The sequence below is a fragment of the Salvelinus sp. IW2-2015 genome, linkage group LG22, assembly GCF_002910315.2.
Source record: "Salvelinus sp. IW2-2015 linkage group LG22, ASM291031v2, whole genome shotgun sequence".
Lineage (NCBI taxonomy): Eukaryota > Metazoa > Chordata > Actinopteri > Salmoniformes > Salmonidae > Salvelinus > Salvelinus sp. IW2-2015.
The window spans coordinates 33,417,922-33,438,312 of NC_036862.1; the positions used below are offsets into that span (position 1 = coordinate 33,417,922).

Genomic DNA, 20,391 nt, shown 5'->3' on the forward strand with positions numbered 1-20,391 from the left:
AGGCTAGGTGGCATTGCAATTATAGCTAGCCAGCCTGAAAATACAAAAAAATGCCTAAAAAGACAAAAACATGTTTCACGTCAGTACTCCTCGACAATAAATCACCTTTATGTAGTTAGCAGGGCTGTAAAAATGTTACAAGACTACGCCGTTCACTGCGGCAATGGCCGGGGTGTGCGGATCAACTTTAGGATTAATAATAGTGTAATGAAACAGCAGGGGGCAGGTCTCGAACCCTCGACCTTCTAGCCCAAGGTCCGGCGCGCTATCGACTGTGTCGCAAAAGCATGCTCGTGCGGCAGACTCGATTTCCGCGCTTATWAACCAAGGGTCGTTACACTAGTATTTAAAAAATAATCAACCTTGTTAACGTGGACTCAAGGGCATCAAGTCCAGGATTATCAGAGAGCAGAAGCCAAGTGCAGTCATTTAGGGTCTGTTTGCAGCGGATAAGGAAGTTCCTTCTCGCCATCTTCAATTGGGGTGTTGTTGCATCAAACTGACCACACTGATTATTGAAACCTGGTTGAAAGGAGGAGCTAGGGAAATTGGCTAGTAAAATTTGCATATTAAGGAACGCGTTAAATTAGCGTGTGTAGGTGTATTTTTTAGCAGCTGTAGGCGTTAACTTGACGTGTGCAGGACCGCTTGCAGCCGTTTATTTAGCACARGTTGAACCCCTGCAAGCACATTTGCGTGCGTTGATTTGATGCGTGCAGGCGTTAATTTAACGCGTGTAGGCGTTAATTTAASGCATGCACCTGTTTACTTTACAAACGTAGCATTAAAAATATCACGTTTTGACCACGTGCTTTAAGACCCAAGCGGCGTTCCATACACCTGGGCCTGGGGGATTCTCACCTGGGGGTTTCATTTGGAGTATCGTGTATGCTTTGGATGAAGTGGCGTCAGTGAGTCACGAGCTGGTCTTATTCTGATGTATGTCCGCGGAACAGAAGAAGCGTGCTTTGCGCCTCAAACAGATTTTGATGTCTTATGTCCATCCTACATGTAGTGTTGGTACATGGAATATTCCTCAACTGCATATGTCATACATTGCTATTGCAAATATAAGTATTATGTTCAACAACTGACATTTTCAGATATTATTTTGACAAACACACTTTAACACACTTTGGTGCTTACAATTCATTCTCTATTGTCATAGATTTGGCGGGCACTGTCATCTGTGATCTTTGTCATATGATTTTCTTTAAGCACGTACTGATGAAACTGTCACTTAATATTTTTTTCATAAAGTCTCAAAACGCTCTACATTTATTCACTATGTGATAGGGTTGGATTTTATATGCTAATTTTATTATTGTCCTGTAAATGGTTCAGTGCCTATAATTTAGGCTGTGTGTAGAATGGGGCATAAAGGAAATTACCTCTACTAGATTATAGCGATAAGGAAAACAGCATACAATTTTGGCATGTGTATTAAATTGCCTATAACTAATTTAGAATTCCATTATGTTTACATAAAAAAGAGAATACTTCAAAATGAGAAGATCCTGCCATGGAAAAGACGACTGGGTGGACATCAGTGGAAAGGAGGGGAAATAACTCACACCATGCAGCAGGACACCTTCAGCTGCAGGGTCTTTGTAATGCAGGTTTGATAGTTATATTTTCAATAATGAATGGTTAGCTGTTATGTGACAATTAGTTCAAAAACTCTATTTAATTTTTTTTGTGGAGATGGCCAAGGAAGTTGCACAGAACTTCCCCAACATCCCCTCCCAAATTGATATAGAACCTTCACAAAAACACATGGAGCAACTGCGAAAAGAAATGGCTGAGGATATACTAAAAATGTCTGGTATGTAATGACATTTAATTCAAAGTAAATGTAAATTCTTTATTTTTATGTAGTTGTGTGGGACAGCTATATGTTCAGTTCATGCCTATGATTTCAGAGTTCAACAAAGCCAACAACTGCTTCATGTGTGCCACTGATAAAGATCCTGGATGTGGCCCAAAGACTGACTGGGTTAGTAACATGTAAGACAATGTATGATATAACACAATGGATGGCTAATTTGTCATATTGCATTGATATTTGATATTATTTATAACGTGTTACGCTTTGTTTTGTTTTAGATTTAATGTTTTGCATGCCAACAGTGGTTCCATGTACTGTGCCTAGGAATGAAGACAAAAGAGTTCAACAGAATGAAGAACACAAACTGGAAGTGCAGTCTTTGTTGTTGAAAATGTATGCTATACCCCATCCACACAGGCTCTGAAATGTACATCAACCAGGGATAAAGAGAAAGTTAACACTGTAAAATGTTTCGTACTTAAAGTGTCTGTTGACATGTTGGAAAAGATTAAAGGTCTACAATTTCTGTAATTTGTGTGGTGGCCTTTTCCTGTATTACCAAATGAGGAGAGTTACAAACTACACACCAGTCAGAGTTATACTTAAACTTCATCTTTAATGAGCTTTAAGCTTTAGCCTTTGACTTTCAACAATTCACTATCTATAATGAATTATTGAGAGTCACTACAGAAGAATACAAAGATATTTTATAGCCAAGATACACCCCTCAACTTACATGACGAACCACAGATCTTAGGAACTCTTCACAAAGGGACTTTTACTTGAGAAAGGAGTATCCCTTAGCCAGATAGCATTCGCTATAAATTATCGCTCAGTTTGGTCACTAAAAATAGGTTCTAATCTCGTTCCCGGTAGTTCATAGTACAAAAACATTACCTCATCCAAGGCATAACTCAATTGTCAACTCTAGATACCCCCATCTCAAGTAAACCCTCTCTTGACCCCTCTAGGTCATACACTGTCCCAGGATAAGTGTAAGATGAGAGAGGACATACAATGTTTTCAGACACTGCCATACACCTCCCCCCAATGGGAAAAGGAGGGAGTAACTGGCGCACAGACATTGTGGAGACAAGTAATTGGTTCCCCATTAATCACGCCATCCCTTCACATGGTTTAAGAATAGGTAAAGACACATTCACATATGAAGACAATGTTCCATTCTGTCCTCTTCCCTTTCTGATATTCTGCATAGCACCAGAGATATGTGAAAGACAAGCCTGACCTCTCCCCTCTCTGGGCCCCAAGTGACTGAGCCCTAGCTGAGGGAAAAGTGCAACTGCCAACAATATAGTCCAAAAGGATACATTCTAATGACAAGTATCTTACATAAGCATATTATATAAATAAAACATCTTATTTATCTATGTTACCCAACTAATTCTGATTCATCCGCCACATTTGTCAATATTACATTTATATTCATTGATTTACTGGCCACCATAACTGGTTACATGTTCAGTATATGTATTGACCAGCAAACCCACTGCAGCCTACCTCACTAGCTCACTCTCCATCCCTGCTTTGGATAATTAATAACATGACTCTCGTACTTTGCCATTTTCRTTTATGGTTGATATTAACGACGAAAGGAGATATTATCTGTCTCCTATTGTGTACCGCTGTTAAATACTGTGGGGAAAAGAAGAAAAAAAGGGAAAATAAGTACTTAGAACTACCAATTATTACAGATAAATATTAAAGAAAAGGGTAAACACAACACTGGACTGAACCCCCTAATTGTCAAACTAATATTAATGTACAACAATATAGAAGAGTTACATGACTAGAGGTTATGCCATATGGGTGTATATCCACTGCATGCTTCTTATGTGTGTAATTGACATGACCAAGGAGCTATTGCAAAACTATGAAAAATGTACGTATTACACCGCGTGATTTTACAGTACACAACAAGAGTGTGCAATATAGAAGGGTACATCCTGAACCTTGTTTTGAAGTCATTAGGTCACATGACCAAGGAGCTATTGAAATTAGAAGTTTGAAAAAATTATGTAAAGTCATGTGAGATGAAAAATGGACAAACTAAAGGGTGTGCAATGTGTAGGCCCACTGAGTGGACATTCTGAACCTTGTTTGAAGTCAGTTAGTCACAGACCAAGGAGCTTGTCACCGCCCTGGGCCTTAGTTATCTTGTTCTCTTTATTATTTTGGTTAGGTCAGGTTTTGACGAGGGTGGTTGTGTGTGTTTTGTCTCGTCTAGGGTTTTGTACTGTCTACGTTTTGTTTTGTAGGATTTATGGGTTGTGTTCATTAATAGTGTTTATGTAAGTCTATGGTTGCCTAGATTGGTTCTAATTTAGAGGCAGGGTGTTTATCGTTGTCTCTGATTGGGAAACCATATTTAGGCAGCCATGTCTTTGGGTATTTGTGGGTGATTGTCCTGTGTCAGTGTTTGTGCCACACGGGACTGTTTCGGTTTGTTCACGTTTTTGTTTTGTGTTTCATGTTCAGTTTTTCCCTATTAAAACATGGACACCTACCACGCTGCGTATTGGTCCGATCCTGCTACACCTCTTCAGAGGAAGACAAGCCGTACAGAGCTATTGAAATGTGAAAGTTTGAAAAATATATGTAAAGTCATGTGAGAGATGAAAATGGACAAACTGTGAAGGGTGTGCAATGTGTAGGCCCCCTGATGGGACATTCTGAACCTTGTTTGAAGTCAGTAGGTCACATGACCAAGGAGCTATTGAAATTTTAGTTTGGAAAACAATGTGTAAATTCCTGTGAGATGGAATGAACAACTAAAGGGTTTGCAATGTGTGGCCCAACTGGAGTGGAATGTCCGAACCTTTGTTTGAAGTCAGGTAGGTCATGATCAGGAGCCTATTGGAAAATTTTACATTTGGAAAAATGTAATGTAAAATCTTGTGAGATGAAAAATGACAACACTAAGGGTGTGCCAATGTGTAGGGCCCCCACTGATGGGACATTCTAAACCTTGTTGAAGTCAGTACGTCACATGACCAAGAAGCTATTGAATTTTAAGTTGGAAAAATGTAAATCTTGTGAGATGGAAATGGACAAACTAAAGGGTGTGCAATGTGTAGGCCCACTTGAGTGACATTCTGACTTGTTGAAGTCAGTAGGTCACATGACAGGAGCTATTGGCAATTTTAATATTGAAAACATGTATGTAAAATAATGGTGAGATGAAAATGGAAAACTTCTAATGGGTGCAATATAGAAAGGGTAGTCAGTGGACTTTCTGAATCTTGTTGAAGTCATTAGGTCACATGACCAAGGAGCTATTGAAATTGAAATTCAGAAAAATTCATGTTAAATCATGTTGAGATGAAAATGGACAACTAAAGGGTGTGCAATATATAAGGGTAGTCAGTGGACTTTCTGAACCTTGTTTGAAGTCATTAGGTCACATGACCAAGGAGCTATTTTTAAATTTAAAATTTTGAAAAAATTCATGTTAAATCATGTGAGATGAAAATGGACAAACTAAAGGGTGTGCAATATATAAGGGTAGTCAAGTGGACTTTCTGAACCTTGTTGAAGTCATTAGGTCACATGACCAAGGAGCTATTTAAATTTAACATTTTGAAAATTCATGTTAAATCTGTGAGATGAAAATGGACAAACTAAAGGGTGTGCAATATGTAGGCCCACTGAGTGGACATTCTGAACCTTGTTTGAAGTCAGTAGGTCACATGACCAAGGAGCTATTGAAATTCGAATGTAAAAAAAAGTTTGTACTTTGTTTACGCTCCCTAACTAATTCAACTAGGAATACAAAATGCTGCTGACATTTCCACATGTTTATTAGCTTTGGAAAGTGAATTAATGTCCAAATCATGAAAATAAGACCTGTGCAATGTTGTGCGCAATTTTTCCAACATCATGACACTTATTTGGAGTCTGTGGCTCAAGTGGTTTGAAAGCTATTGAGGTTTGAAAGCACGAATATCCGTTGAATATCCAACTTGAAACTGTCTACCTCGGTAAAGCAAAGCAGTGAGACAAAAACAACAACACACAGTTACACATAAACAAACGTACAGTCAATAACACAATAGAAAAATCTATGTACAGTGTGTGCAAATGTAGAAGAGTAGGGAGGTAAGGCAATAAATAGGCCGTAGAGGCGAATAATTACAATTTAGCATTAATACTAGAGTGATAGATGTGCAGATGATGATGTGCAAGTAGAGATACTGGAGTGCAAAAGAGCAAGAGGATAAATAACAAAAAGGGGATGAGGTAGTTGGGTGTGCTATTTACAGATTGGCTGTGTACAGGTACAGTGATCGGTAAGCTGCTCTGACAGCTGATGCTTAAAGTTAGAGAGGGAGATATAAGACTCCAGCTTCAGTGATTTTTGCAATTCGTTCCAGTCATTGGKACTAGAGAACTGGAAGGAAAGGCGGCCAAAGGAAGTGTTGGCTTTGGGGATGACCAGTAAAATATACCTGCTGGAGCGTGTGCTACGGGTGGGTGTTGCTATGGTGACCAGTGAGCTGAGAAAAGGTGGGGCTTTACCTAACAAAGACCTATAAATGACCTGGAGCCAATGGGTTTGGCGCCGAATATGTAGTGAGGGCCAGCAAACAAGAGCATACAGGTCGCAGTGGTGGGTAGTATATTTGGCTTTGGTGATGTGGATGGAATTTATATGTTTAAATTAATTATTAGAATGTTCCACCCTGAAACTATATAATTGTATGTAATTGATTAGAATCATCAATGAAATACATTAGAATCATCAAATTATTATTAATGATGTGTGTGGTGTTAGTCAGTAAAATTATAATAAATGATGTGTGTAGTTTTAGTCAGAATTAGGGTAAAACAATATAACAATATGTCTCTAAAGTGTCTTAAACACAGACTGTCTGAGCAAGATTCGGWMCAGTCCTTGGCTAGGGGCCACTGAGWGATTTGGAAAAGGACAGAGAGTGCTTCTCACGGTCCCTAATCTTTGTCGGCTGGGTAGTGGGACAGTGTGTGCGTAGGATACTTAATGTTTGTGTGTGAAAGTATGTGCGTAAGAAGCCAGTATAAAATGAATGGTTTTGTACCACTAACTAGCGCGCCCGTGAATAAACATTTTGACTATCATAGCTGGGGCCTCGGTCTGTTTCATTCAACCAGTATCTTACAAATTCTGGGTTGCAGACTGAGTAGTTAATTGAAGTTCAGTTTATGAACATTGAGAACATAATTCTCGTAACAGGTGACAAAATGGATGGCACTGTGATAGACTACATCCAGTTTGCTGAGTAGAGTGTTGGAGGCTATTTTGTAAGTGACATCACCAAAGTCAAGGATTGGTAGGATAGTCAGTTTTACGAGGGTATGTTTGGTAGCATGAGTGAAGGAGGCTTTGTTGCGAAATAGGAAGCCAATTCTAGATTTAACTTTGGATTGGAGATGTTTGATGTGAGTCTGGAAGGAGAGTTTACAGTCTAACCAGACACCTAGGTATTTGTAGTTGTCCACATATTCTAAGTCAGAACTGTCCAGAGTACTCATGCTAGTTGGGCGGGTGGGTGCGGGCAGCAATCGGTTGAAAGCATGCATTTAGTTTTGCTAGCATTTAAAAGCAGTTGGAGGCCACGGAAAGAGTGTTGTATGGCATTGAAGCTCGTTTGGAGGTTTGTTAACACAGTGTCCAAAGAAGGGCCAGATGTGTACAGAATGGTGTCGTCTGCGTAGAGGTGGATCAAGAGATTCACCTGCAGCAAGGCAGCGATCATATTGATATATACAGAGAAAAGAGTCGGCCGAGAAATGAACCCTGTGGCACCCCATAGAGACTGCCAGAGGGTCCGGACAACAGGCCCTCCGATTTGACACACTGAAACTCTGTCAGAGAAGTAGTTTGGTGAACCAGGCAAGGCAGTCATTTGAGAAACCAAGGCTATTGAGTCTGCCGATAAGAATGCGGTGATTGACAGAGTCGAAAGCCTGTAGCCAGGTCGATGAAAGACGACTGAACAGTATTGTCCTTTTATCGATGACGGTTATGATATCATTTAAGACCTTGAGCGTGCTGAGGTGCACAGGACCAGCTCGAAACCAGATTGCATAGTGGAGAAGGTTCGTGGGATTCGGAAATGGTCGGTGATCTGTGTTGTTAACTTGGCTTTCGAAGATTTTAGAAATGCAGGGCCAGGATGAGAGTATAAGGTCTGTAACAGTTTGGGTCTAGAGTGTCTCCCCCTTGTGAAGAGGAGTCATGACCGCGCAGCTTTCCAATCTTTGGGGATCTCAGACGAGAGCGAAAGAGAGGTTGAACTCAGGCTAGTAATAGGGGTGCAACAATTTTGTTTGATAATTTTAGAAATGAGAGAGGTCCAAAGATTGCTAGCCCAGCTGATTTGTTAGAGATCCAGATTTTTCCAGCTCTTTCAGAACATCAGCTGTCTGGATTTGGGTGACAGGAGAAGAGCGGGGGGGGGGGGGGGGGGGGCTGCGGCAAGTTGTGCAGAGGGTGCTGAGCTGTTGGCCGGGGTAGGGGTAGCCAGGTGGAAAGCATGGCCAGCCGTAGAAAAATGCTTTTTGAAATGATTGATTATCGTAGATTTATCGGTGATGACAGTGTTTCCTAGCCTCAGTGCAGTGGGCAGCTGGGAGGAGGTGCTCTTATTCTGCATGGACTTTACAGTGTCCCAAAACTTTTTGGAATTAGTGCTACAGGATGCAAATTTCTGTTTGAAAAAGCTAGCCTTAGCTTTCCTAACTGCCTGTGTATATTGGTTCCTGACTTCCCTGAAAAGTTCCATATCGTGGGGGCTATTCAATGCTAATGCAGAATGCCACAGGATGTTTTTGTGCTGGTCAAGGGCAGTCAAGTCTGGGGTGAACCAAGGGCTATATCTGTTCTTAGTTCTACCTTTTTTTTTTGAATGGGGCATGCTTATTTAAGATGACAAGGAAAGCACTTTTAAAGAGCAACCAGGCATCCTCTACTGACAGGATGAGGTCAATATCCTTCCAGGATACCTGGGCCAGGTTGATAAGAAAGGCCTACTCGCTGAAGTGTTTTAGGGTGCGTTTGACAGTGATGAGGGGTGGTTGTTTGACCGCGGACCCATTACGCAATTAGGCAATGAGGCAGTGATTGCTGAGATCCTGGTTGAGGACAGCAGAGGTGTATTCAGAGGGCAGGTTGGTCAGGATGATATCTAAGAGGGTGCCCATGGTTACTGATTTAGGGTTGTACCTGGTAGGTTCCTTGATCATTTGTGTGAGATTGAGGGCATCTAGTTTAGATTGTAGGATGACCGGGGTGTTAAGCATATCCCAGTTTAGGTCACCTAACAGTATGAACTCTGAAGATAGATGGGGGAGCAATCAATTCACATATGGTGTCCAGGGCACAGCTGGGGGCTGAAGGGGGTCTATAACAAGCAGCAATGATGGAAAGGTGGATTTTTAAAAGTAGAAGCTCAAATTGTTTGGGCACAGACCTGGATAGTATGACAGAACTCTGCAGTCTATCTCTGCAGTAGATTGCATCTCCGCCCCCTTTGGCAGTTATATCTCGTCGGAAGATGTTATAGTTAGGGATGGGGATTTCAGGATTTTTGGCTAGGACATCAGGGTTTGCGGAGTGTGCTAAAGCAGTGAATAAAACAAACTTAGGGAGGAGGCTTCTAATGTTAACATACATGAAACCAAGGTTTTTACAGTTACAGAAGTCAACAAATGAGAGCGCCTGGGGAATGGGAGTGGTGCTGGGGGCTGCAGGGCCTGGTCATCTAGTGCGTTCGGAACAGAGAGTAAAAGGAGCAGATTTCTGGGTGCGGAAGAATAGATTCAATGCATAATGTACAGACAAGGGTATGGTAGGATGTGAGTACAGTGGAGGTAAACCTAGGCATTGAGTGACGATGAGAGAGCTTTTGTCTCTTGAGGCACCTGTTAAGCCAGGTGAGGTCACCGCATGTGTGGGGGGTGGAACAAAAYCACTATCTAAGGCATATTGGGCAGGGCTGGGGGTTCTACAGTGAAATAAGACAATAATCACTAACCAACATTTATTTGATTMATTCACCTTTATTTAACCAGGTAGGCTAGTTGAGATCAAGTTCTCATTTGCAACTGCGACCTGGCCAAGATAAAGCAATGCAGTTCGACACAAACAACAACACAAAGTTACACATGGAATAAACAAACATACAATCAYAAATACAGTATAAAATCTATAAACAGCATGTGCAAATGAGGTAGGATAAGAGAGGTAAGGCAATAAATAGGCCATGGTGGCGAAGTAATTACAATATAGCAATAAAACACTGGAATGGTAGGATGAACAGAAGATGAATGTGCAAGTAGAGATACTGGGGTGCAAAGGAGCAAGATAAATAAATAAATACAGTATGGGGATGAGTTAGATAACAGCAATTGACAAGGCATATTGACATTAGGGAGAGGCATGTGTAGCCGAGTGATCATAGAGTCCAATGAGTAGCACAAGATGAGTCAGGGAGCCAGGGTTGCACATTCAAATGGATGCAAATGTTATACCTGAGGAAGTAGGTGAAGTGATTGGTGCACGTCGACAGACTTGTATGGTGAATGGAGTAAGGAAACCCACTTCGTCCATATTATAATTTTTTTTTTTTACAAGTCTCTACCTTCTCATGTTAAACTAGGCTTTATGATATACCCTACAATAGCTTTTGTGCACAATCCCCTCCAGTGTTATAAATGCAAAAGATTTGGGCATGTATCAAGTGTATGCAGAAGGAAATTATATCATATACCAGTTGAGGTTATATGCTGCAACTGTGGTCGCGACTATGCGCCCGAGTTCCCGGATTGCTCTGATTTTCTTTCCCCTTTCATATTTTGTTTCACAAAGTGTAATGGATTTACACTCCAGTCCAGTTTGTGGCGGTAATGCAGCTTTTGGTTGCCAACTGCCATTTTAGAAGTCACAGAAGAAGTCTTATTTTCGTGGACAGATTTTCAGCAGAGTAAATCAATGGAGTAATGCAAATTATACTTTAGTCCCTCTCGTTTCGCGACTTCCGTTCTGCGGAAACATATTATTAACATTTACCATATTGGATAACTCTTTTGGTTAATTGCGGCAAAATATATTTTACGATATTGTTATTTTCCTGGAAAAGATAGGTAAYCGTTTTACTACTGTTAATTGTTCACCTTCTTTGGCCGGTGGTTTATTTGATTTCTGTAAAGGTGTCCAGCAAGCTAACAAGGCCTTGGCTGTTACTAGCTGGCTAACGTTAGCACTGGTAGCTAACTATTTGCTTAGGTACGCGTATGAACCTTGATACTAGGTTTTATATCTTTTAAATGTTGTTATTTCTAACGTTAAAGCGAGTATTTAGCTGGATGTAAAAGTTACAAATTGTGACAATCCAGTCAGCTTTAACTAGGTAGCTAACGTTAGGGGGCGGGACGGTGCTTAGCCGGAGATTTAACTAAGAAATACACACCGCCATCCAAACTAGCTTCAACTCACAACGTTTTAGTTTGCTTGACCACAGATGTAATTTTGGCTTGACTAGTTCGCTAGATAGCTTGCCACCAATATAAACGTAGGATTCACTTGTCTCCATGTATTTTATATTTCACCTCATGTTTGTCTGTATTGAAATTAATGYGTTAGCTTTTCTGATGCAGTTACACATTTAGCCAACGTTACCATCGGAAAGAAACGTTTTAGATTGTCAGAAGATACCAACTCTACCTTTACGCTTCTTTACACTGAGCAGCAGCGTAAACAAGCGTAACGGTAGGGTCTTTAGTATCATGCTAACTTTTTACAGTCCTTTAGAGGTTTTAGCTAAATGGGAGTAACTATTGCAGCAGGGCAGCATTTGCAAATATACATGTTAGAAAAGGGAACGTTTATGTTCCCTACAAGTTGCTAGTGTCCATCTGTAAAAAGCAGCTGAAACAATATATTTGGGTTTTAGATTAGAATGTCAAACTGAAATCCTGTTTTTATCTTATCTATTTTTCCCTTTTCTCAGGAGAATGGCTGCTGCCGAGGTGAACAGTAGTTCTGCTCCGGTGATGGAGGAAAAGGAGCCTATAGAAGTCACCACCGAAGGCGAGCACACAGAGAACTACCAGACACTAATTGATGCCGGACTGCCGCAGAAAGTGGCTGACAGTCTCAACAAAATATTCTCTACTGGTGGGGCATCCGTCATACAATGGCTGAGTCTAATCTATTTTCCAAAGAAACATGGTGTTGCTCAAGAATGCATGAAGTGGATAAAGGCCAGGTTGTAATAGTACAAATCTGTCTTGTACCAACAGGGTTGCTGGCATACGCTGACCTAGACGAGAGGGCCATCGATGCTCTGCGGGCGTTCAATGAAGTGGGAGCGTTGTCTGTACTGTCGCAGTTCAAAGAAAGTGACCTGACCCATGTCCAGGTGAGTTAGTGGGACTGGAATGAAAGAGAAGTAGGTTTAGATAATTGCATTAGAATGAGTCTAAGAAGTTGACATTGAGGGGTCTATAATTTTTCTTCTGATCATAACACCCAATACATGAATCAACTCTGCTGTGGTTTGCTTTCCAGAACAAAAGTGCTTTTCTTTGTGCAGCTATGAAGACATACAGACAGAGGGAAAAGCAAGGAAGTAAAGTACAGGAATCCTCTAAGGGTCCTGCTGAGTCCAAGATCAAGGTAAAATGCAACTGTTTGAACGTTCATTCAGTGGGTCAATAGAACCTGCTGTGTGTGTGTGAACCTGCTCAGGTTGTGTAGTTCTGTAGTGGTTATGCTGTTGTCGACGTGTTCCCCAGGCTCTGCTGGAGCGGACAGGATACACCCTGGACGTCACCACCGGACAGAGGAAATACGGAGGGCCCCCACCAGAYGAAGTGTTTAAAGGAGCACAGCCTGGGATTGGAACTGAGGTAAAGCTGCTGGAGATGCTCCATTTTCAAGTAACACTATTTGAAAGGTTTATGGTCATCGCGGCAGAGCTGTTAACTGATATAGAGTAGAGAGAAGAGTTTGCAAGTCTGTGGCCCCAAGAATGTCAATTGAGAAGTTTATAGCAATACCACAGCATTCTTCCCTGATCACACTGGAACCCTCATTCAGGCTGTTTTCTGCCTTTAGGTGTTTGTGGGAAAGATCCCCAGAGACCTGTATGAAGATGAGCTGGTGCCTCTGTTTGAGAAGGCGGGCCCAATCTGGGATCTGAGGTTAATGATGGACCCCCTGTCGGGTCAGAACCGGGGATATGCCTTCATCAACTTCTGCAGCAAGGATGCAGCAGCTGAGGCGGTGAAACTTGTAAGTCCTTGCAGTCAGACATGGTCTTAGTTTACCTTCTAAGGCACAAAGGGCTGATTTCCCAGACCCAGATTAAGCCTTGTCCTGGTTTTGAAAATCACTTTCAATAGGGTATCTTCATTGAGTGTGCTTTTTAGTCTAGGGCCAGGTTTAATCTGTGTATCGAAACCGGCCCAAGATGTGATACATATTTAATTTTGGAGCGGTCGTTGGCCAGCCTGCTACCTTATCAACCCTACAAAGCCATCAACCCTACAAAGCCATCTTTCCTCTACCCTTGTTTTCAGTGTGACAACTATGAAATCCGGTCTAGGAAACACCTTGGAGTGTGCATATCTGTAGCGAACAACCGCCTGTTTGTCGGATCAATCCCAAAGAACAAGACCAGAGAGAGCATATTGGATGACTTCAGCAAAGTCACAGGTCAGTGAAAGTGCAGACACCCCAATTTGGTTTACTTGGTTTTATGTTCTGTGTGTAATCATTGGTCACATATCAGTTATGTCATTCTCGTTCTTGTTCCTCCAGAGGGGCTTCAGGAAGTGATCCTCTACCACCAGCCGGATGACAAGGAGACGAACCGTGGCTTCTGTTTCCTGGAGTACGAGGACCACAAGTCTGCAGCCCAGGCCCGCCGCTGCCTCATGAGTGGCAAGGTGATGGTGTGGGGGAACCCGGTCACTGTGGAGTGGGCCAACCCGGTCACTGAGCGCGACACGGATGTCATGGCCAATGTGAGTCATCTCTCACTTTCTCTGTCCATTTCTTGCTTCCCCCCATCTTGTTTGTTTTACATCAACACATTTTATTCAACTTTTATTTATACTTCTCTAAACGGAGTTCAACTTTGTCTGTGTGAGTCAGCAGGCGAAGGTTTTGTTTGTCAGGAAGCTTGCCACCTCAGTCACAGAGGAGCTACTAGTGAAGACATTCTCGGCCTTTGGCAAACTGGAGCGAGTGTATAAGCTCAAAGACTACGCCTTTGTCCACTTTGAGGACAGGGACGCCGCTGTGAAGGTGGGTTACCCTCAGTAAAAWWWWWWTRTTTTTTTACCATGCTTCGTATATCTGATAAAATGTTTTCTCTTTTTCTCAGGCAATGGTAGACATGAATGGAAAGGAGCTGGGGGGAGAGGCGATTGAAATAAGAATAGCAAAGAAGAAGAAGGCGCGGAAGACTCAGCGCCAGACCACCAGAAACCCAGGGTGAGGCCACAGAGACTGGTATTGACTTATATCTGATTTAGTAGATCTCCCACCATGGGATTACATTGAAAGTTGTGTTTTTCCTGGTTTTCAGCAGGAATGACGATTACAACCAGCCACCGCCACGCATGCCTCCACCAGATAGGGGCAGGGGCCGTGGTCGTCGCAGGGGCTACGCCGCCTACCCTCCAGACTACCACAGCTATGATGACCACTACGGCTATGACTATCATGACCCCTGCAGGGGTTACGAGGACCCCTACTACGGTTACGAGGACCCCTACTACGGTTACGAGGACCCCTACTACGGTTACGAGGACCCCTACTACGGTTACGAGGACCCCTACTACGGTTACGAGGACGTGTACAGCGAGAAGGGCCGTGGCAGCAGGGGAGGCCCGCCCCCTCCTAGGGCCCGTGGAACACCACCCACACAGGGCCGAGGGGGCTATGCGCAGAGGGGGCCACCCATCAGAGGGCCCAGGGGTGGCAGAGGAGGGGGCCGTGGGGGACTCTTCCAGCCACAGAGGGCCCACAGTACCCAAGGAGCCAGGGGGAACCGTGGGGGGAATGTGGGCGGGAAGAGGAAGGCAGACGTCTTCAACCAGCCTGACTCAAAGCGCCGGCAGACCAACAAGCAGAACTGGGGGTCCCAGCTCATCACCCAGCAGCAAGGTGGCGACTATTCTGATAACTATGGTTAAGGTAATGACACCCTGGAGTTTCACAGGGTTATTATGGGCATTGGTGGAAGTAGACACATGAAAAAGGTATTTGACCAAAAAAAAAGTTTTTCAATTTTTGAATGTCTTTTTAATCTTCATCCCTTACCAAAAAGGAATGAATTGGCTGGAATTGCATTTTGGGCTGGAAATGTGAATGTAACCATTTTGCTGAATAATTACTTGTAATATTACGTATGTTTTAACACACATCACTTATACCTAAAAGTGTCTAGCGTTTTACTAGAGGTAGATCACTTGTTTAAAAAAAAAAATTATATTATTATAGCTTCCTTTGTTTTCTTTGGGAAGCCATAGCAGCTTGTTCTGTTTTTGTATTTATAACTTTTACTTTTCAATTAAACTCAGTTGAGCATCATTCAATTGCCAGTCTATTCCTCACCTTACCTAAAATATCACATTTGGAACACTATTTTCTCTACTTTTTGCTCAAGGAATAAATCAAGAGACCAAGTGAAATTGTAGAATACCAAGAGACTCCATGGCAGAGCTCACAAACAATATATGAATGATTTAATATATATATATWTTTTTTAACCCTTTTACTTTTCCAGGAAATGCCTCCCTCTTACAGTGCACCCGGAAAGTTTTCAGACTCCTCGACTTTTTGAGAGGAGTCTTTTTGCAGTCTTTCCATAGAGAAATGCTAAGAGCAAACACCTTTGGTTCAATGACATCACCATTTTGTTTGTTTTGTCCTTCTATTCCAATTTACACAGGTGGTGAGGTGAGAGCTGCAGCGCTTGAGTGAGAAACAAACTCACCCTGAACTTTGTTCCTTACAAAAGGGTGAGCTATTACTAGTAGTTTCTAGCCCAAACCGTGCTGAATCTACAGATTATTTTGTAAGAAGACCGATTTCCAAGATGTCTCCTGGTCTGACAAACACTGCTGTTGCTCTGCGCCACCTTCCACTGCCGATGCAGTGGATTGAGACGCGGCCCATGCAAACAAAAGTCTAGTTTAAACTAATGGATTTTAATGGTCATTTTATTGTTTATTTGATTATTATGCTAATTARAGAGCAGGCTTTATACTGCAATTTCATTGCCTTTGCCAAGTCAATTTGCTTGCTTTGCATATGCCATTCAATGTTTTCTCGTCAACTATTTAGATAAAGATTTGAGACATGTCAGCAAAAATCACCAGTGATCAAGCTCCACTGCATATTTCTGGTCTTTTTTCCATGCAAGTCAAAAAGACAACAATTTAAAAACTTCCCGTCAAGGGGCCCGGCTTAGAAAGTGTAGGCCAAATTCCTTGACAGAAACCGACTTTGATACTAGTTTCTCTAGACTAATCTCTTGTGGACAGATGAAATGGTGAGAATCTGTCAAGGCTCATATAGAATTATGTGATTACGAGCAGCAGTAGTTCCTGGTTTTGGGTTTTGGTCATTGATTTAAGTGGGACGAATCAGGATTGGGCGACGGCAGTGTAAGTAAGAACTGGTGCGGGGAATTTTCAAGCATGTTTGCGGATAAACGGTAACCACATCCACAAAGTCAACTGTTTATTTTGTAAAAATTCATATAAACAAGTGTACTTTTTAATCATGTTAGGACACTAGGCATTACATTTATGTAAAACCAATTCAGTGTGGCTAGTGTCAGTCTATCCCTTCACTCAGGGGACCCCTGTCAACGATGAAGGTCCTATCCAAATAAATTAAACCTCAGTGACATAATTACTTAGACTTCCCCTCACATTAAGGACACAGTATGGCTACCTTCCTATTTAGTACTAGTCCATACATAGTCCTTACTTCTAAGTGATGTTGTAAAAAGGCTATCTTTTCACACACAGTGAAGGTCCTATGCAAAGTCAATCCATTTGACATCAATGTAAAGGACTTCCCTCACAATATGGACACAGCCTAGATGTGCCCTCCAATTTTAAGTGGCATTGTACACTGAACAAAAATATAAATGCAACATGCAACAATTTCAAAGATTTGACTGAGTTAGTTCATAGAAGGAAATCAGTAAATTTAAATAAATTCATTAGGCCCTAATCTGTGGACTTCAGATGACTGGGCAGGGGTGCAGCCATAGGTSGGCCTGGCAGGGCATACAGTTGAAGTCGAAAGTTTACATACACGTAGGTTGGAGTTACTTAAAACTAGTTTTTCAACCACTCCACAAATTTTTGRTGATCAACAAAGTATAGTTTTMGCAAGTCGGTTAGGACATCTACTTTGTGCATGACACAAGTAATTTTTCCAACAATTGTTTACAGACAGATTATTTCACTTATAATTCAGTGGGTAGAAGTGTACATACAATAAGTTGACTGCCTTTAAACAGCTTGGAAAATTCCAGAAAATGTTATTGCTTTAGAAGCTTCTGATAGACTAATTGACATCATTTGAGTCAATTGGAGGTGTACCTGTGGATGTATTTCAAGGCCTACCTTCAAACTCGGTGCCTCTTTGCTTGACATCAAGGGAAAATCAAAAGAAATCAGCCAAGACCTCAGCAAAAAAAATTGTGGACCTCCACAAGTCTGGTTCATCCTTGGGAGCAATTTCCAAACCACATTCATCTGTACAAACAATAGTACGCAAGTATAAACACCATGGGACCGCGCAGCTGTCATACCGCTCAGGAAGGAGACATGTTCTGTCTCCTAGAGATGAATGTACTTTGGTGCGAAAAATGCAAATCAATCCCAGAACATCAGCAAAGGACCTTGTGAAGATGCTGGAGGAAACAGGTACAAAAGTATCTATATCCACAGTAAAATTAGTCCTATATCGACATAACTTGAAAGGCTGCTCAGCAAGGAAGAAGCCACTGCTCCAAAACCGCTATTAAAAAAGCATTCTTAAAATAAAATGGTGATCCTAAAACAGGGAATTTTTACTAGGATTAAATGTCAGGAATTGTGAAAAACTGAGTTTAAATGTATTTGGCTAAGGTGTACGTAAACTTCCGACTTKAACTGTAGGTCCACCCACTGGGAAGCCAGGCCCAGCCAATCAAGATTTTTTTTCCCCACAAAAGGGCTTTCTTACAGACAGAAATACTCCTGAGCACCCCTTCAGATGGTCCCGCAGGTGAAGAAGCCAGATGTGGAGGTCCTGGGTTTGCGTGGTTATATGTTGTCTGTGGTTGTGAGGCCAGTTAGATGTACTGCCAAATTCTCTAAAACGATGTTGAAGGGGGCTTATGGTAGAGAAATTAACTTTAAATTCTCTGGCAACAYCTCTGTTCGACATTCCGGCAGTCAGCATGCCAATTGCACGCTCCCTCGAAACTTGACAAATCTGACATTGTGTTGTGTGACAAAAATACACATTTAAGAGTGGCCTTTTATTGTCCCCAGCACAAGATACACCTGTGTAATGAGCATGCTGTTTAATCAGCTTATTGATATGGTGAAAGAATTACCATGGCAAAGGAGAAATGCTCACTAACAGGGTTGTAAACAAATTTGTGCACGAAGTTTGAGAGAAATTAGCTTTTTGTGCGTATGAAAGTTTCTGGAATCTTATTTCAGCACGGTACAAATTGTTTATTTTTGTTCAGTATTAAAAGGCAATATCTTTTCAGTTTTGAGCACAAATGAATGAGAAACTACTATATCTGTATAATATCGAAGTCTTTAGGCAGGTAATTTGACCTGGAGGTTAATCTAATCCATGTGATGTGGTATAGCCTGGCTAGCTGCAGAAGCTGTGGTCTAATAGCACTCCAATGACTATCTGTCTGGTGATGGAGTTATCACTTCAAACCTCTCAGTACTGGGCCTATCAKTCTGATCCGGTGGTGAGTGCCTGTCTTTGTTTCTGCATCGGTGTGATACTTTGATATGTTCATAAACAATGATAATGTAATTTTTATATAATTATCTTTTCCTTGTTTTAATGAGACCATAATACTCTATAAAACATGCAGATCTGCATAAAGGAGGCTACATCATTAGCATGGACTGTTGTAGTACCCACATGCTATCTGGGATCCTTGTGACATCCCAACCTCATTTAAAAGTCGACATTTCAGATGGTTTAGGTAAGGATTATTGTTAGGGTTTAGGGTAGGGACGTCAAGGATCCCGAATAGCACTGACAATACCACAACATGGCTGCTTTTACTCTGAACATCTGATTTATCAGCAAAAAAGTAAACATTACTTTAAATTAGTGAGTCCTGTCTTTGAGTTGTTGGCACCAGCCAGATGTCATAGTGTAGTGGTCAGCAGAGGGTGCCAGAAGATATGTTTTTACCTCTCAACATCCTGAAGGCTCAGTCTGCAAAAATTGTACCTTCAAATTTGGGATGCAGTGTGTGCACCCCTAGGTAAAGCTAGGTTCTCTGCTTGAGCACGATTGCCAACAAAGAAATTAAACAGATACAAAAGGCCAGGGATTTCTTTGTTTTCTCTTGTCTGTGTATCGTCCTACCCTCAAAGGGTGTTACGGGGATAGGTTGGCTTCCTTCCTCTATCCACTAGGTGGCAWAAATACCCAGTAGACTATTACCTTGGAGAAGCGCTGTAGTCTAACAAGATGTCTGTTTGAATGAATCCAGCACCTTCTCTAGTCTCCCCTCTCTTCCTGGTGTCTCATTAAAAGTTGGAGGGAGACAGATGGTGCAAGTCAAGCATGGCTGACTTCATGTCAGCTTCTCTATCTCTGTGATGTTTAGTGTACATCTTAGGCAGCATTCAGACAGGTAGCCTAATTCTGATATTTTTTTCTCTCACTAAATTGGTCTTTTGACCAGTCAGATCAGCTCTGAAAAGATCTTATGAGCACAGCCTGACTGACACTCTTCTCCCTCCTGCCCTGAGGGCGAGTGTGTATTCCTAATGGTCCACCCTTCAGGGTAGAGTGTGGATGGATTGGTGGGATGAAAGTATAAAACATGTTGGGGTTAGGAGCTTAAGAAATCCTTCATATTGTAGCGACCCGCACAGACAGCTGTGTGTTATGTGTTAGGCTAGGAGGTGGTTGTGTTGTACTGACCAGTACCCAGTGTTCGCGGGGTCCGACATGTCAATCAACCTGCTATCTGCCAATCACGGGAATGCCTGGAATGTTCTGATGCCGGGCATCCTGGTGGTTGGCGGAGTGGCGTGGAGGGGGGTTGGGCAGGGGGGTGGAGCATTGGAAGTTAAGACCAGGTTCAGCCTTTGTTCTCTCTCTCTTACGTCTGGGCTTCACAAGAGAAGGTCACGATTGGCTTGTGGGTTATCTGTCATCTATTTGGCGTGTGCTACGGCCCAAACAGTAGCCTGTGTAAAGTTGGTTTAATAAACCGTCAATTCGCAAACTCAAGCCTCTGTCTGGACAATTGTTCATTTATGATCTAGTCAGG

At 42.0% G+C, this 20,391-nt stretch overlaps 1 protein-coding gene and 1 long non-coding RNA gene across 5 annotated transcripts; both read left to right on the forward strand.

The window, feature by feature from the left end:
• Nucleotides 1-1,499: 1,499 nt before the first annotated feature.
• Nucleotides 1,500-2,090, forward strand: LOC111982580 (uncharacterized). Its single transcript, XR_002879782.2, has 3 exons — nt 1,500-1,619; nt 1,705-1,825; nt 1,923-2,090. It is a non-coding gene; the product is annotated as an uncharacterized lncRNA (long non-coding RNA).
• Nucleotides 2,091-10,693: 8,603 nt separating this feature from the next.
• On the forward strand, nt 10,694-20,351 carry LOC111949421 (heterogeneous nuclear ribonucleoprotein R). Of its 4 annotated transcripts, none has more exons than XM_023966568.3 (12): nt 10,694-10,969; nt 11,836-12,002; nt 12,128-12,246; nt 12,396-12,503; nt 12,623-12,736; nt 12,945-13,121; nt 13,409-13,544; nt 13,650-13,855; nt 13,986-14,138; nt 14,218-14,327; nt 14,425-15,032; nt 15,790-20,351. In XM_023966568.3, the coding sequence occupies exons 2-11, from the start codon at nt 11,840-11,842 to the stop codon at nt 15,029-15,031; spliced, it is 1,893 nt and encodes a 630-aa protein (XP_023822336.1). In that variant the 5' UTR covers nt 10,694-10,969; nt 11,836-11,839; the 3' UTR covers nt 15,032; nt 15,790-20,351. The 4 variants fall into 4 exon arrangements, with proteins under 4 accessions (XP_023822336.1, XP_023822335.1, XP_023822334.1 ...); XM_023966567.3 differs by having other exon boundaries at nt 13,989-14,138; nt 14,422-15,032; XM_023966566.3 differs by having other exon boundaries at nt 10,710-10,969; nt 14,422-15,032.
• The last annotated feature ends 40 nt before the right edge of the window (nt 20,352-20,391 follow it).